The 19,170-nt window shown below is 36.6% G+C and overlaps 1 protein-coding gene across 19 annotated transcripts in view; it reads right to left on the bottom strand.

Moving 5' to 3' along the window:
- Positions 1 to 19,170, bottom strand: part of OSBPL6 (oxysterol binding protein like 6) — an 88,848-nt gene that overhangs the window by 50,704 nt on the left and 18,974 nt on the right. For 17 of the 19 annotated variants that reach the window (XM_072341061.1, XM_072341072.1, XM_072341070.1 and 14 more), the window contains one exon: positions 7 to 241. In XM_072341061.1, coding sequence (XP_072197162.1) covers positions 7 to 108 — 102 coding nt within the window. In that variant the 5' untranslated portion in view covers positions 109 to 241. Of the gene's footprint in view, positions 1 to 6; positions 242 to 13,388; positions 13,470 to 19,170 lie in introns of all 19 variants that reach the window. The other 2 variants (XM_072341059.1, XM_072341062.1) reach the window with 1 other exon arrangement.

The raw sequence follows: 19,170 nt of genomic DNA, 5'->3' as shown, positions 1-19,170 counted from the left end.
ACTTACCTGCCTCCTATCCCTCTGAGATGATGATGAAGAGGAGGCACTTCTATGTGATGGAGTGGATGTTTTGTGAGCAGGAGATATACTCTTCTCCTCTGAACTCATCTTTGCAGCAAACTTGCAGTAATGATCTTGTGCTCTTATCACTCATGTACAAAAAGGCAAGAGATACTCTTCTGCATTCTTCCGTTTCACAGTTTATGGAGAGGCAAAAGAGTTCAACTCAGGTGAGCTTCACCTTAACAAAGACAAATGTGAGAGAAAGAGAATGAACACACCTTCACTCTAAAACAGCTCTGCAGCAATCTGTTGACAGTCACTATTTAACCCAACCTATCTCCCAAATGTTTCCTTATTCCAATCAGTACAAACATTCTCACAGGAGATATTATGTTATCTCAAGAAGCCTCAAGGGGAAGGCTTAGGCAATTCACAGCCATTCTCACAAAGTATTACAACCTACTTCAAGGGGCAAATAACTCACCATGATATCACAACACCATCAGGTATCTCCTCAGTAGCCACACCCAAGATGAATATTCCTCAAGTAATTGCAGCCCATGGGGAACCCGTATCAAGCTGGAGAAAATCACGAGGAGGGAAGAGTGGCATGGAATACTTCTGTACTGACCATAACCTACCATCCATTCTCTGGCAAGGTGCTGGTTTCATGACTTTGATTTCTTTCTATCTAACAATACTTTATCTAGAAATAAGTTTGCCTCCATTTCCCCCAGGCTGAGTCTGCTTTGCCCACAACAGCAATCTCTCCACCTTCATTTCACTCCATATGCTTTTCCATCCTACTTCCTCCTCCCATCCCACTGAGCAGCTAACCAGCCTTAGATAAAAGCATTCCCTGGAATGATGCCCTCTGCTTGAAACTATCATCCATCTTCTCCATTGCTCTTTCCCTAATTAGGAAACACAACACCCTTCTACAAACGCTGTTGTGACAGCACACCAAGAGTCTGCCCAGCACAGCTGGCTTTAGATGGGTGTGGAAAACGGTGCTGTCAAGTACCATACTTAATGAGATCAGGACAAAACACATTAACCAATGCTCAGAAATGATCATGGGCTCAAGAAATTATGATACGTTGAAGACAGAACGTTAACTTCTCCAGACAAAACAGATGCCCATGCAAGACTTCTTCCTAAACCCAGATGAGACAGATAAATAATTACATTTCATCTTGCAGCCAGCAGTTTCAGAATACTACACTCTAACAAACACTCTTCTGCTGGAGTGAAGTTCTATGATGATTTGTAAGTGACAGACTTCATGTCATCTGGTTTTTGGCAGCACTGAAAAATTCAAATTGTACAAAAGTAGAATCTGAACAGTATTACAGGTCTTCTGTAAGTCTTCGACAGAAATAGTGTCTAAAAAACAAGTCACTTTAAAATGAAAAATATGTAACACATCTGCTTACTGTACTGTGGAAAGTGAAATAACCTCAATTTATTATTTTGTCAGTACTTTCGCAAACATGAAAATCATCCACATCCTATGGATGAATTTTCATCTCCATTAAGGGGCCTCCTGCATCATTACAGACCCTGTACAACACCTTCAGAGCCCACACAGAATGCCAGTGGCACAGCTAGGAGGGCCTGGCTGTCCCACCAGAACATACAACATGAATATCTGGACAATCTTCCTGTTCCTCTCTGGTTGAAACACTCCTGCTAGAAGAGGCAGCCTAAGAAAATATGCTGGATCTGCTCCATCCAGCTACAGGACAGAGTTTACAGGAAGTCACTAGGGCTCACTAACAATTTAGCTGACTTATTAGATGTAAAATGGTATTACTAGTAACAGAAGCTATTTCCAGTTTGTACTTAGTTTGGCAACTCTAAGCAAATGACCTAGAAGTCCTCTGTGAAAGGCCCAGCAGTAGAGTCAGCAAGGATAGACTAAAGAGCTCCAGGAGAAATGCTTGTGTAGCTGACCCCAGGACATCCCTACTGTCCAGCAAGCTTCCCCTGGTCCAGCCGAGGCTTGCTGGTTAATCAGGCAACAGAATTCCACCTGGGGCTGCAAGCACAGACCCAGCCACCAGTTGTTTCACTGAAGTTGGCTAACTCTACCCCCAGGCACAGCAGAACGGGGCTCCCCTCTGCTCTCACCCTGAGTCATCTTCTGCATTCTCAGATACACACACAGACACCAAAACAAAACCACCTTCCAGAGCTGCTGTAGTTCTTCACATTTTTTCACTCCTGTTTGCAGGCTTCCATTTGTATTTGGTTAAAAATAACGTTCACATACAATGGCACTACTGTGAATCTAGCATTTTTATATCATTTATATGCAGCAAGACAAATACTAAACATTTCTTAACATTCAGCAGCAGGTCAAATTGTCTTTTCTCAAGAAAATACAATTCACTAAAAAGCACTGAACTTTATCTTTCATAGATAAAAGATGTTCGCTTTCCCTGCTCATTTCTGTACATTTGGCTCTAAGGAATAAATGAACAGCATTTGGGAGCGGAATTAACCAGCAGTACAGTTTTAGAAATAAAAAATAAAGCTGCGCAACACATTTGTTTTGGAACTTCAAAGTGAAAGCATAATAAAGTTACTCTCAGAGAGGCTTCTCCTTTCAGCCTAGCATGCCAGCAACCGCTGATCTAGCTGAACAGCATCTCCATATCCAACAAATGCATCGGGCAACTTTCAGCCAAAGATGTGCACTGACAATACCTCAAGACCTATACAATTTTCCTACAAATCAAAACTCAAGTGATAAAAGTTGGAAATAGCAGAACAAAGAAATAATAATCCCAGTTCACAAAGCTGTGCAGAACAGTCAAGTTACGAAACAGCTAAAAGGACAAATTTTCATTCACTTTCAGCCATGAGGTCACTGAAAAATTGTTTAGCAGAACAGCCTTTGGGCAAATGAAAATCAAATGCTTTTTAAAACATCTGATCTTCACTCATTTGACACATGGAAACATTTATATTTAGCTTTGGCACAGGAGGATCGCGATCTGGCACTTTAAGTGTGTTTTTAAGGCTTTCATGAAGCGTAGGTGCTGTTGTAAGTAGCAAATGCAAACCAAGCAAGTGGTACTCAACAGAAACAGTTCTGTACTCATTAGGATTGAAACGCTTTTTTTTTTTTTTTTAAGGTATTAAAGCCAAATAAAACAGCGGCGTACATCTGAGCCAAACTCCTCAGTGGTTCTGTGGCATTCCCCAAGCAGCTGGAGCCCAAAACTAAACAGCAGCTCTCTCAAACCACATTGATTTATCAATTGCTGTTCCTCATAAAGCAGCACAATACTAAAATATCCCCTTCATAATTAAAGAAGCAAACATTGCTTCTTGCCCTATTTAACAGCAGCAATAACTGAAAAAAACAAATAAACTATTATTACTTCCACATGCAAATTTCTGATGGAGGAGCCATTCAGGGTCAAAAGTAGGATATTTGAGAAAACAAGCACTATAAGCACAACAATAATATTAATGTGGATTAGCAAAAGCTAGCACTAAGGTTTTTGCATTTGAATTTAGATTCTGTTTTTCTCCATTGCTAAGAGAATATCTTCCAATTTTGGCTTAAAATGTAGGTAATACATCTTTCACAGAGCATGGTAGAAGGAATAGGTGTAGTGAAACTGATTTAAAAAGATGCTTGTCTCTCTGTAAATAAGATTGAAGCAAACAATTATAAATCTATTTTTTTTTTTTTTTTGGTGAACCAATACAATTTACCAAAATGAAACTAACGCTTCCGAGGCATTTTTCACTTCTTTTTCCCCCATCCATCACTGGGAATTCTGCTATTGGTTTCGTCGGAAACACAGACAAGTGACATATTGTAGAACTATTCTACCACAGTATTTCTAAAAAAATAAAGGAAACTAAAAATAACAACATTAAAAATTAACACTGTTAGAATCTTGCCCAAAAAGGCTCTGGATGCCACATCCCTGCAGGCATTCAAGGCCAGTTTAGATGGGGCCCTGGGCAGTGTGGTCTAGTATTAGATATGGAGACTGGTAGGAAAAAAAACAAAGTACAAATAGATGACTTGCACAAATACAGAGCTATAAAAAAACCTGCACCTCACATTAATAGAATTTTTCAATGGGTACTCCAGATGAAATCCTAATTAAAAAAAACCAGACTTCGGTAACAATCACGGCGTTGTTTCTCAGTGCCTCTTTGCGTCCTCTGATTGATTCTTTTCTGCAAGAGTGCCTGGAACGCTTTATAGACGGTTTAATAACCTATGCACTATTGGCATAATTTGAGAACACTGCCTCTGAACATAAATGAACTAAAAATATGCAGATGTTGCTGGCATTCCTCCAACCAAAGCATCTTCACACCAATGTGTTGACACGGGGTTTTTCATAGGGAAGGAGGAGGTTCTGTGCGTAGCACAGCTCACTCTGTACTCCAGCACCCAGCAGAGGACTACCCTTGTTTCCACGTTATGAGGGATGCACAACAGCACATCCCCCTGACCACTGATTTCCATGCAGGAAAATCCTAACCACGCTTCTGCTGCAAAACAAGAATGTAATAGAAATAATCTATCTCAACACTGTAGCAATTTCATAGACCGTTAATGGGATATAAGCCATTTTTCTTTTTTCCCCTCTCTCTATAAAACTGCAAATCAATCACTTTACAGCCCTTATATGAGAATCAGCCACATGAGCATTTATGATTCAGCTGGGTGAGACAAGCTCTGAAGCATGCCCTATGCATACAGCAACAAGAGAATGAAAAAACAGCATGAAATCTGATCAATTCAGCTCAAAGAAGCTGAAAGATGAGCAAACAGAACAGACCACACAAGTAATCTAGCAAACAATTCTGTAGATGAGAATTAAACAGCTGGCCTTGGTATGAGACAGAGCTAACCTGAAGAAAGAGCCTGTGCTATTGCTTAGTTATACAAACTATTGATCTTTAGCCAAACACTGAGCAAAAATTACTGTCAGATCTTACAGCTCCCATCCACCCATCTGGCAAAGGATTGTCACCAGACTGCCATCACTGCAGAAACGTTGCTGCTTCTGGTAACATCAGAAATAGCTGTTCCGAATTCAGGGTTTGTTGCATTTCTGTCCTGTTAAAAATATTTCATTTAAAAGAAAAAAACAAAACCCCTACTACTTTCCTAACAGAATTATCCCTTTAAATTATCACTTTTTTAGGAAATAGTTTCACCCAATTAACTTTTAGATGTGTTTTATTTACAGGTTCTGTCAGAAGTCATAAAGATCCAATTCTAGATTCAGAAGAATTATTGACAGAATTTTGCATGTTTACAGAATGGGGGAAAAAGAAAAAGTGCGACCTTTTCTTTTTTGAACCAGAAATTCAGTAATCGCTATCATTTAAATCACTTTCCCACCCCTTTTTTTTTAAGTATAGTTTCAATAGCAAAATTGCTCCAGTAATAACTTTCAAGGTTAATATTCAGCTTAGCTGTCAAAAAATCACATCCTGACTTTCTGACTAGTGAATTTTAAACCTCAGATAGTTATTAACACAACGCTGCTGATCTAAGGGAACACTGATCATTTTTAGGTGCAATATCTGTGAGCAGGCACAAATAAAGTGCTACAAGAGAAGTTAGAAATCGTTTTGCACTATGTGCTTTTTAATACAGAAGTTATTGGAATTCATATGGCTACATTTCCATCAGCTCATTCAAGTATTTTAAAAGTTGTCCATTTGAGGATCAAATAGGAAATGAACATCTAGTTTTCTGATGCCAGACAAAAGCAGTTATTACCTATTTTCACATACAATTTTCTGCAAACTCTTCCTAGACCACAATATTAATTGGCCAAGATACAATGTTAAAGAACAAAGCCTAAACCTGTACTACTGCTCTTAATTACAGTACCACCTCTTCTTGACTGATACTCAGGAATGCAGCCATAGTAATGGAAAAAAGATAAAAATTCCGTAGCAGCCATGTTTCACAGTTCTACATTTGACATCCTCTCATTAAGTATACATTGAAAGAATTATGTAAAAATTAAAATGAATTAACATGGCATTTCCCAGATTGGTGACTGTTCTTATTAAATGTCCTCAGGTTTTGGGAGTGTCCTACTGCGAAGAATCACACCAATGTTTTTTATGGAGTTCTGCTTGTTTTCATGTTCTCTCTCACTTAAAACACTTATGCCACACTGCTCCACCATCAACCATCTCTCTCTGAGATGTTCTTACTTCATTGTCATTCTCTAATGGCACTCGGTGCTCCCCCAGCACCTCACACCTGGTATGATTTAACACCAACATATAATTTTTTTCAGAGTGGTACTTGCATGCATATATGTCAGTAAAATACACCATTTTGACAGACTTCATTAAATAGATGGATGAGGTCAAACAACAGATAATCAGATTCAGACAAGAAGAGGTCAGTATGGCATCTGCCTTTCCTATTTTCTGCTTGCCTACACAATTAAGCAGTTTTCCACCCTCCTCAATTCCCTGAAGTAAACATGGCAATTAGTGGCATTTCAGCATTCCAAACCCCCAGCTTTGAAGATAATTTCAAAATATGCCTTCACCTCATACCCAGCCTCTGAGGATTGCTTCAATAGCTAAAATGACTGTAGGATTTTCATTAGGACTTCTGTTGTTTTTCATTTCTCAGGCTGTCACTATAATAGAATATTGATTTGCATGGCATTGAAATTTTTGGCATGATACAAAGGCAACATATTGACCTGTGTTCTCTGTGTTTGTAATAGACTGCTGTGAGCAGAGTTTTAAGCATGTATTTATACATAGAAATACATAAACACAATGCACCATATCCCAGTTAGATAAAAACAGACAAAATTAAATGCAATATATTATAATCCTTTTGATATGATGCACGATTCAAACACCCTTTAAAAAAACATCAGAAAAAAACAAAAACGCCACACACTGTCCCATCCTTCCATCTCATTTTTAAACAAAACGTATTGAAAGATTTTTGTTCCTATGGAAAATTATCAAGGAATTAATTTTTTTTTAGGCTTTTAATATAACATTGAAAGAGACTGAAAATTGTCATCAAAATTCAGAAAATGCTTTCATGTACTCTACACTTTTTATGGATAAAAACAACACAGTTTTCAATGAATTCTTTCTTTAAAACAAACTTCATCAATAAATGGACAGAAATAAATAGTGAGCAACCACTTTGGTTTATTTTAGTAATGTTTTCTGATTTTTTTAATTTTTTTTTTTAATTTTAAGTTCCAGGCAACTTAGTCAAAGCAAGAACACTTTAGAAGGTGAAAGATACCGCTTGCTTTTAGATATGATTTTCAAGTGGGCAGTGATCTAAAGCACAGAGCTTGATTTCCTTTATGAAAGAACTACAAATGTGTAAAGCAAAACGCTTCTGAGCCTCCAGAGCATAGGAGAGCGATACATGCTTGAGGTACTTGAAATTCATGTCCGGGTGCACTTTACCATCCATGTTGTATAAACCTCTCTCTCTTATTTCTCTGCACGTTGTATTTCCACTGCCTCATCACCTTTACATTTTTGCTGCATTTTTCTAATCTACCACACAAAATTTTGATTTCTAAATCTCAAAGCAAGGTAAAAATTGAATTTTGAACTGTGTATCATCAAATGTATCACAGCTGATCAGAGCTGCACAGAATAATACAGTTAATAGGCTATGTATAAACTGGGAAACATCAAGAAGGAGGAGGCTGAATTACCTCTGTGACTGCTACTAAATCATTGTGTCCAGCTCTGCTGCCAACATTTCAGAAACAATCACAAATCAGTTCAAGAGAGAACCACGAGCATGACGACAGGAATGACAAATGCTACTGCTAATTATTGAAATAGTTTACAGAGATCAATATATTTTGTCAAAGAGAAGATTGAAGGGTCCTTGCATGACAATCTATAGCCCACCACATAGGGAAAAAATTGTTAGTAAAATTCTTCACAGAAGGTTTATTAAAATCTAGAGGGACAAAAAAAAGAAGGGGGGGAGGGAACTAAATATATGTAGGTTAGAGATAAGGCAAAGATATATAACAAATCACTAATAAATACACTGAAGCTTACAATACGTGTTCATCAGGCATTTTTAGATCAAGAAGGATAGGCTTTTTCAATTTTGTTTTCAATATTTTCTATGTTTCCAAGCTGCAACACCACTAATTTGGAAGAATGATTTTATCCAGAGAAGTCTGATTCTCTCTAGGTCATACCATAAACAAATCAAACAATAAAAAGTAAAACAGAGAAAGAAACTAAAAAAAATAAAGCTCTCTATTAATCCTTCACTTTGGTGCACTCTATTAATCTCTCCATTTGAAGTGCTACAATTTTATCTTCACGTGCCTCTAGGCATTTACTGTATCTGATCTTTTATATGAATCGTTAGTTGATCTTAAAGGCTAGATAAATATACATTCCAATAATTGTATATTTTGTATATTTGTTGTGCTAATATTTGAATTTCTTACTACTTAAAAAAAAAAAAAAATCTTACTGACACACATTTAAAGCAAAAAGGTTCATGGAAGAGACATCTTTATCTCTTACTACCTGAATTTCTTAACGACTCATTCAGCAATGATTACAATAGAAAGACAGAAAGGAAAAACAAAGTGTTACAGGTTATGCCAATGCAGTAACAAAAACATCTTCAGCACTTCACAAAACCATTAGGACCCATGGGTGAGGCTGAAAATGCCCTGAAATGGAATGATTGCTTTTGAAGCTTCTGCAAACTTCAAGATACATTGACTGGAATTCAAATGAACTCAGGAACAAGTGAGTTGCTCAAAAGTAGCTTCCTGACAGATGAAATCAGTGGCAAAAGAAATCACAAAAAAACTTCCCTCTGTATAGAATTCTCCTGACTCTTCCATAATGGAAGGCAGAATATTCTCTATCATCACACTGTTATAAAGACCAGCACACATCAATAGTTAAACATGCTCAGTTCTTTCTGCTTTTGAAACAATAATAAACACTCAGCTGCACTGACAGAAAACATAGTGACAAAACACTCAAAAGTAACATCTGCTATAACAGGAACTCTACCTCCAACATTATTAGTAATTTCAGTTGAAATTACACTACACTAAATTGCTTCTGCCTGCATATGAAGCATGATCTAATATGGGAATTAAAGTGCCCTAAGGCACCATTCACATAGAAAATACCTCTACACTCCTGGAATATCCTCATCATGGAAAGGCTGTATGCTGTCCACTAGCTACCAATTTCAAAGAAACATATATATAATAGAAAACTACTTCAAATATGCATCAAATATTACACATAGGTTATAAAATTATAAAAGACTACTGCGTCCACCCTAACATAAATGGAGTCAAGGAAATTTTGCAGATTAGTTCATGTTAGAAATACACTATATAACAGCATCCAGTGGCAGAGAGCAACTACAAATAATTTCCCTGCATTAACTACATGCACACCACATCTCCTCTAAAAAATTCAAACCGTGGACAAGGAACTTTAATAAAGCAGCTCTTCCATGTAAAGGCCAGGTCTCTTTACATAAAAAGGTTTGTAATGAGGGGCTTAAAGTAACATCAGCAACAATATCAGCAACCAAAACAATGCTTTTCGTCTATAGCTCTCAAAAGCATTTTAAAGGAGTTTAATTTTAGCATGGAGTCAAATCAGCCACAGCAGATGCAGAGCCTGCATGTTGCCATCAATTCTCACAAAGTCCACATTAATGATCTGAAATAACAGTTCCATTCAAACTCTAAATGGAAAGCGGCTGCCAATTATACACAACACTGTTTGTCATTGTGCCCTAGATGAATATTTACTGAGACCTAACACATTTTCTTTTGTGTCCAAAATGCAAAACTCCAAAACTGATCTCAGGAGAAAAATTCAAACTGCCTAATTTCTAATTCCAATATAATTTTAAAGAGGGCCAGAATAATCATTCAGTTTCACCAGTAAGAAACACATTTATTTCTTTTGAAATTAAAATAAAAAAATAAATCATTTTTCAGAGTTGCATCTAATTTGCTAATGTTGTCAGCAAGTAATTATTATCCAATGCTATCAACAAATACGAAGATAATATTTGTTAAATTTTACAAAATATTCTTAACTAAAATGACCACAAAAGTGTTCCATATTCAGTTACTAATTTCAGCTTGATCTAGCAGTTTCTTAGCTGAGCAGAAGAAATACAATTTTTATTTTTTAAATGAACCATTGTAATTTCAAAGGTACATTCATGTACGTAGACAAGAACACTTGATAAACAATTTTAAAACCACTCAAGGTGAATTTAAACTTTTTAAAAATAGGTCCCACATAAGATGATACACTGCTCTTACATCTGTAAAAGCCACAGCTTCATACTTCAGGTTTGTAGAAGTAGATGCCATTAGGGACCTTTCAGAGAGAAACCCGTAGCCAAGTTTGGCATGCATCACAAAAGTTGGAAGGAAAAAACCTGGAAAAAATTGTTTCTGTGGATGAAAGAAAGTGAGTGGATTATTACAGAAAAAAAATTACTTCCATTTTTTTCGTGAGCTCACACAAGTGCCTCAAGTCGGTCAGCTGCTAACCAACCATGAGCAGTCAAACACAAAGTTCAGTTATCCAGACCACACTTTATCATTCTAGCTTCTGACAGGCCCTAACATCCTTCCCAGCAAAAAAGAAAGTCTTGCAGAAACTGATTAAGTTAATGTACAGTACTGGAAGAGAGCCATCAGGCAGTCCTGACCATCTCCCTCCAATCAGCTGTCCAAGATGAACCATCAACCATGAGCCATGCAAAAGCTTCTCATCAACCATCACACCTCACCCAATCCATAAAGGAAATGCAAGATGCAGGTAGCATCAAGAAAGAATTTAGAAGAAATATTCTGTTGTTTCAAATCAAATAACTGAAAATTTTGTGTTCTACAATAACACCATGCTCTCTAATGCTCAGGAACATCAGTGAAGTAACAGAATTTCTTGACTGTTCAATCTCTGTTTTCTGCTTTATAATAGTTACTGTTAAATCAAATGCATGGAAATGTGTAAAAAGCTATGTAATATAGCAATGAACTACATAGCATTCCCCTAACTCAAAAAAATTCAATATTTCCTGCACGTGACATAACACAGGATTAACCAAGTACCACTGGTCTACAGTGGAAGCCTAAACCTGTTGCCATTTTGGAAAGATTATGGCCCATGGAAAGATGAGTATGTCAGGATCAAGCAGTTGGCAATGTTCCTGCTTTTTGCTAATGAGAAAGTGATTTCATTTTTTTGTTGTTGTTGTGATATAAATACTATTAATCTCTTTATCAAAGAGCTCCAAATAGAAGTGGAAAGTTAAAGGACATTGAAAGTATAGAAAGCATCATCTGCAGAAGTAGAATTATGGCTAGTTTGTCATTTTATATATATATATATATACAGTTTAAATGCATGCACATACTGCACCAAAAAAGTATTAATTTAATAATACTTTAAAAAAAAAAAAAACAAAAACAAAAACAACACAACTTAGAATGGTTTGTTGCATTTGAAATGAAATACTTGTTTACTGCTCTCCTGTTTAATCTTCCTGATTAAAGATTAACCTGATGTCCCCTCATCTACAAGTTCAGATGTCGCCAAGAAAAAGAACACTTCAGCAAAAGCACTTTCCCTGAACAGCCATGCCACCTTGGACAGGATTAGGGGTCACTTCTACCTACACATTCTGGCTGACACCACACCATATACTGCTGTATGTCCTTTTGCTATATATGGCACATAAAACAATTACCTACCGGTCTTTCCATTGAAAACTCATTTTGTCATACTTTAAATTAAAAAAAAAAAAAAAAAAAAAAAAAAAAAAAAAAAAAAAGCAATAAAATACTTGCATATTTGTAAATAGGCAAAATCAACCACCTAGGAAAAACATTCAATCAGGGAGCTGCTGCTGAAGCTGATTTTTTGGAGTCTCTCCAAAAATCCCAGAGGGACTGCAGGGTTAGCTAACAGCATAGATGTTTGCAAGGATGGCCGTTAGGTTTCCCCAGCCTCTGGTGGCAATGCTGCACACATGTTTTCTGTTCAGTATCAGAAGTGCTGGCAGGAGGGCTCCAGTAAAGTGCTCACATGGCGGAGCAGCGCATTAGAACTAAGGGGCACTAAGAAATTTTCCCACTCATTGGTTACAGTAAGTCAACACTAAGGATCCCGACTGGAAAAGAGTCATTTAATATTGGGAGTTGCCTTGTGTAATGGGCCTATAAACACACCATGAGAAGAAAAGGGGGCTTATTTCCAAAATATAGTTTGGAGAACCCTGTTTTTAACTGAGCAATTTAAAAAAAAAAAAAAATAAAAAGTTACAAAACAAACTGTAAAATACCTCACTTTTGTGCCAAACAAAAGAAAGAAAAAAAAAAAAAAAAAAAAAAAAAAAGGCAAGAAAAGCAGTCCAACCTAAATTTAGCAAGTAGCAGATAACTGTAAATTAGACCTCTGCCTTCTGACCAGAAAGCAACTACAAGCCAAGCTGCATCTGCAAAGAGGACGAAGGCAGCATGACTTTGCAGTATTCTAATCTTGTGCAGCACTTCCTGAGATTCTGAGCAGCCTGCTCAAGAAGAAAAATGTCCCATAATTCTGTGAGGGGATCGTAATGGAAAAACAGGCTTAGAAGTACCTCAAAGGTGTAAAATTTTTTAAGTACTGGAAGGAGCACCAAAAGAGATCTCTCTAAAATTACCATGCAGCTGCCATCTCAAATAGTCTGAGTGAAATGCTTGCTGTCCTGTATAGACAGGGTGGTTTGTGTACCAGTAACCCCATGCACGGCTGTAGAAGTGCCAAGCGCTCTCAGGACAGAACCAAGCAGCTTGCAGCATTTTGCCCTAAACAAAACCTAGTAATGTAATGTACCTAGTAATAAACCCTAGTTCATTTTCTCAAGTTCGCAGCAACCTACCAGGAGCTTTTACAATCAGGGAGCATCTGAGGGACAATAAAAGGCAGCAGCTTTGCACTCAGTTCCACAAGTAGTTTGCAACAACATGAAGCATTTCCAATTTGTGTAACAGGGAAACAAATGAAAAAAGCAATTTCCTAAGGCCCTACAGCAAAAACTGAAAATTTATCATTAAAAAAGCCTTCCTATGTGTTTATCCAATGCTAATGCATATCTGATTTGTAAGTGACCAACTGCATGCCCAGCACTGTGCCTGAACAAAATACCACTGCCTACCTCAAGTACAGAAAAGGATTGACAGTTCAATCATCAAAAATTATCTCATTATGACAAATTAACTTCTATTCTCCTCTTATTTCTCAATTTCTGGAACCTTTGCCTCAGCACTCCCACAAAGTTTCAGAACAGAGCATGAGCATCTTACCACATATCTGTCCTTTGCTTTCTACTGAACATCCTCATCTGTGGTTGTTTCCTTTACTGTCTATCACCCATCTTGTCTCCACTGAAAGGAAATGCATATGACAACTGAACCAATATTTGTATTTTGTGCTGTAAGAAGCCATTACTTTTGCAATAGTTATATTAATACATATCATAGATTTCAACCAAAACAATCCCAACCAACTAAACATTAATCTGCGCAACTAACGTTTCAGAAATAAACTTGAATGGTAACTCCAGACATCTCAAACTATGAATTGACTCGCAAGGGCACTGAAACCTACTGCCCCGAGCTCATCATATACATGTTTTCATAAGCACAGTTCCCAAGTGTTTTACTTTATCAGGGCAGGAGGAAATGAAGGCATTCGGAACACAGACTACAGAAAGATAAGCATGCACATACATTTCTTTTTGCCAGACTCAAGAAAATGAAAAGGGATCTTTTATATTTATATATATATATTTAAGTCACATTTCAGTTGGGTATTTCCCTAACATACTATATGCCCTACATTAGAGATACTGTTATTAACTGACTACTTCTAAATATAATCTTTCTTCCACAGCACGGGAATGTAAAGTCAGAGCATGTACCAGCACCACATACACAGGGTAACACTAAGGTGAAAATTTCTTCAGTGTCAGGGAAGCTGTAACTGAACATGAGGCTTTGTCATGGCCCAGAAAGGTACTTCTAGGATTATTCTTGTTTGCTGTATTAAAGTGTTGCACTGCACACTAACATGACATTAACAAGTTGTGTTTGTCACTGTGTTCTGTAAAAGAAAAAAAAAAAAAAGAAAAAAAAAAGTTTTTCACCCCCTCACTCTGCACAATAAAACACTGTCCTGTCTGAAATGCCATTCCTGGCACTAAGACATTATGCTAAGCTCAGCCACCAACTCCCAGAGCACACCTCAGCAAGAGATAAGATACCAAAACCACTTGTGTAAAAAGCACAAGCGTATTCTCCTAGACCACAATTTTGCAAAGAGACTTAAATAAAAATCCTATTTTTATTTTCATATATATGTATATTTTTTTCCACAATTACAGTTTACTAAATGATAGGATGAAGAGCTTTTATGTTAATTACAGTAATTATATGTTGTGGTTATTTTCTTAACCAAGACATTTCAGCCTACAGCAATTATTCTTATGAACCTAATCTTTCTGTATCAGCCACGTGCCAATAACACAATATTTACCAAAAACCATATTATTCCACAGGCCAAACAATCCAAGACTAAGGGTGTCACAGAGACCACAGCAACATTTACTTCAACTGCTAGTGATGGCTGTCAGATTCCCTAGTCACATCCATTAGACTGAGTGATAAAGTACAAAGAAATGGCATGACAAGAACACAAGGGCTGCAAGATTCAAATATAAAAGGAATCTGAGGAAAGTTTTCAGTGGTCATAAATATTTTCATAAGAGAACTTTCCAAAACATAAATAAATTTGGATCCAGCCCCATAAGGGATGGTAAATGCTCAAGGAAATGCAACTTACGATCAAAGCCCACAGTACCTGTATGATCAAAACTATGTTAAGCTTTCCTTACAGTCTCAGCACAGCAAAATTGATGGATGAAATGCTGACATTGCAGATTGTGTTCTTTAGATGCTCAAAACAGGATAGGGAGGGACAAAGTTGAAGAACATGAACCTGTTCCACCACAAGGACTGTGCTTTTGTATGGTCCATGCATCAAAGCAAAAGGGTTGTCACATTTCTGCTGCCTCTCTCTTCCCCTACCACCATCTTTATGTATTTGTGTGGTGACTGTCACTTCACAATCCTCAGCACAATAAACTTGAAAGGCAACAGTTCAAAGATCTTTAGAAAATTAGAGTAACCTATCACGCACTGTACTTTAGAAGACAACTATTTCTGGTTGATTATACAAGGATGATTTTAAGGATGATTTTCTTCATTACTTTATCCACTTGACAAATAAAAGTGTAAAGAAATTAGGTGCTGAAAGAATCTCATGTCCAGACTTCCAACATTTCATATTTTTATTCTGTTCCGGCTTTCAGTACTGTTTCAAAGCCAAGCTTCTTCATAGACCTGTTCCTTTTTTCCTCTGCCTGAGTCAGAAATGACTCATCACTTAAGTTACGATGAAGTGTTCAAAAGATGGTACATTTAATCATAAGGACTAGAGTCAAAGTCTTGTGGTATCCCTTCCTATAAGCACCTTCCATCTATAAACACATTATCTGTTCCATATATATATATATATATATATATACACATATATATTTTACTGAAGTTAGTACTCTTTCCTTTAAAGCCTCTGCTCATGACCCTATTAGATAAAATGGGGAGGGATGGAACCAACCTCCCCACACTGAGCATGGGAACAAACACAGAATAAAATGGACTGCAAAAAAAAAAAAAAAAAAAAAAAAAAAAAAAAATATATATATATATATATATATATATATATACACACACACATAAATTTTTACTTTCTTTTTATTTTTACTCTCTTTTTATTTTTACATATATTTTTTACTTTCTCAGAGACAAAGGACTCCCTCATTTGCTGGACCAATGCTGGAATGCAGACTGGTGATCCCTTTCTCTGTCTCTTTCTTCCCCACCTCCACTTCATCTCTTTATTTCTTTCTTTTTCTTTCATAAAGCTGCTAAGTAACACAAGGCTAAATTCAATTTCTTATCAAGTCACACAGTTCAGGTGTACAGCTTCGACTGATATAACTGTATGAGTGCCAACACTTAAGCTAATTGTAATACAAATTCTCATTAAAATTGGTAATTGTATTTGGACCTTGAGTGCCAGTTTCACCTTAACCTAACGGGGGAGGAAATTAATCTGGTGACCACTCCCTCCCTTCACAGACAAGACCAAAAAAAAAAAAAAAAAAAAAAAAAAAAAGTACTTTTTAATCCTTATGTTGAGAAAAGAGAAATAAGAGGCAGAAATTAGAGGAATTTAGAGGAATAGGGGATGTTTTATAACAGTTCCTAAACTTGCACATTTTACCATGCTTATATATTAGATTAAGCCCAAGAAATATTTATCATTTTATTCATAAAAAGAATACTAGCAATCTCCTACCCAGCAAAGCTTACATGCCCATACCAAATGCCAGAGAAGTAACTCAAAGCCCAGAAAGAGTCAAAGACTAGGATCCAGTTCAAAACCAGAGTAGCAGAGTAGCAGCTAACATCACTCTTCAATAACACCAGTTAGCAGCCTAGCATGTCCAAAAATGTACTGGCCTTACCAACAGAATCAGTAACATCTTACTCATCACAAAAGCCACTTTGACAACAGTCACATTCTTGCCTGAAAGCCCCTGGGGAGCAGAACTGAGGGATACAGGTTTGCCTTACCCTCCCCTCCTACAAGCCAGTAAAGACAGAAGAGACTGCAACTGACTCACTGACCACTCTCCGCACTGCCAATGCAGGAAATGTTCTGCAATGTCCTAAGAGCACACAAAAATTACAGCAATAATTATTCTATCTTGAACATCCTGAAACATTAATATTTTAGCCTTACACTATTCACTCACCTGGTAGGCTTAAAGACTTTAGCAATAACCAATAATTATATTAACAGTTTTGTTCAAATATATAAGAGCATCAAACATAAGAATTAGTATCAAAATGACCATTCTGGCTGAGATTATTTAATGAATACTTTAAAACAAATGTTGAGGAAGTTTTAAAAAAAAAAAAAAAAAAAAAAAAAAAAAAAAAAAAAAAGCAAGCAAACAAAAAACCCAACCACACAACACTGGTACACACTGTCTTCTTGAAGTACAGCCAAAGGCTGTAGTAGGCATAGGACAAAAGGAACAAGACTGTTCTCCTAGAATCAACCAGCATCGATAGAAATGCCAGCATTTCCTGAAAACCTGTTCTGAAAACAAATTCTTTTCTCACTGAGATCTACCTCACACAATGAACAGACCCATTCCTACGGGATGCATCACTTACAAAGCAAGCACATTAAGAAGAAAACAGTGTTACTAAATAATTGTTCTTCGAAAGAAGCTGACACACTCTTGAAAATGACAGCACCACAATGCACTTCCTTGAACCTCTGTCAGACAACACACAATGGCCAAATACATCACCTTAAAAAACAGAGGGACAAAACCAGTTCCCAGTCACATACGAGCAGCACATTTTCTCATGTGGTGGTATATATACATCCCTACTGGGAACAGCACAGCTGCGTGACCAGATGTTTTCTTACAGCTGCTTTACCCTTAGCAATGATACACACCAACTCCTTGATACCACATGAAAGTGTGTTCCAGACTAAGACAGAGTACAAATAACTTATGAAAGAGCACCCAGAAGTTTGTCACACAAATTGCAACAGCAGAAGAAAAAATAAAAGCTAAAATATAGTAATGGACTCTTAATTGAAAACATTTTAGTCAAAAGTACACATGTATAAGAGTAAAAAGCAGAATATTATAACTCTAAGAAACTGTTTTTACTTAATATAGATAATTACTGTTTTTCATGCCATGCTCTTATCTGCTTATAGACTTGATTGCATTTACTGTCATTCATGATTTTGTGTTCAGAGAGAAACAATTTCCATTTGCAATTAAAAAAAAACAAAAACAACAAAAAAAACATTTCTCCATCAGCAATATTTGCCTGTGATATACTGCTTGAAACAAATACTTTTAAGAATACAAAATCTTATTAATGTATCAATAAAACTAATACTCTAAAAAATAAATTATCTGCAGCTGATCTGATTTTGTGTAGCGTGAGAATCCACAGTCAGATCTTTAAAACAATTAAAGAGATTTTTTTAATACATATCATCCTCCCTTTGTTTTCTTCATATTTGAACAAAACTTTGCTTATTAATTCCTGCTCTCCTGGAAAATACAATTATTTGGGATTATGACAAAATCTGTTATTACTACTTTGTATCAAACTAATGCTACAAAAATTAACAGCATGGTATGTTTTGGAACATAATATGCAGTTAAGCAAAAAACAAACAAACAAAAAAAAAACCCCTACCTCAGACCACTAAAGACAATATGTACTAGATTGAGTGCTGGCCACATCTCAGCTGACCTCCCATCACCACTCTGGACATCCCAGCTCAGGGACTGTATTAACAGAAACCAAGGAACAGCAGCGCTGCCCACCCTGTTCTCTGCCTTTCAACTGTCTCATGCTGCTCATTCTCAGTGGGCTTTGCAAAATTTCATTCCTTTAGTTAAAAAAAAAAAAAAAAAAAAAAGTGAAAATATGAGTTTGTATATTAAAACCACTGTCGCCTCATTTTTCTTGGAACAGACACAGTCATTAAAACAACTTTTGCAACTACAGAAGGGCACGTGACAGGCAAGTATGAGCACTTTACTAGGGATATCCCAGCACATCCAAGTCATTGTGGTACCTCAAGACAATAAAGAGAGTCCTGTTCTCTTAGTAGCATACTGCACATTGGTTATTTTTATTTCTGAGATTTTGATGCAATAGGACCTTAGGATGCTGGGTACATTTATGACTTCTGGCCAGAGCAGGGGCTTGTATAGACTTTCTAGACTTAACGTCCACTACAAAATTGCATGTGACATTGTAAGCTGAAACCAATCAATCTGGAGGTTTCTTTTTCTTCTATAGTATTATGTTTTTAAATTAAGTTGGTAAGAGAGCAGAGCAAAATTATTGGTAAAGAAAAAAAATACAGTACAGTTCCAATAGATATCATGGACTTGTTGCAGGAATTATAACT

The sequence above is a fragment of the Excalfactoria chinensis genome, chromosome 7, assembly GCF_039878825.1.
Source record: "Excalfactoria chinensis isolate bCotChi1 chromosome 7, bCotChi1.hap2, whole genome shotgun sequence".
Lineage (NCBI taxonomy): Eukaryota > Metazoa > Chordata > Aves > Galliformes > Phasianidae > Excalfactoria > Excalfactoria chinensis.
This window is presented reverse-complemented; position numbering and strand designations above follow the sequence as displayed.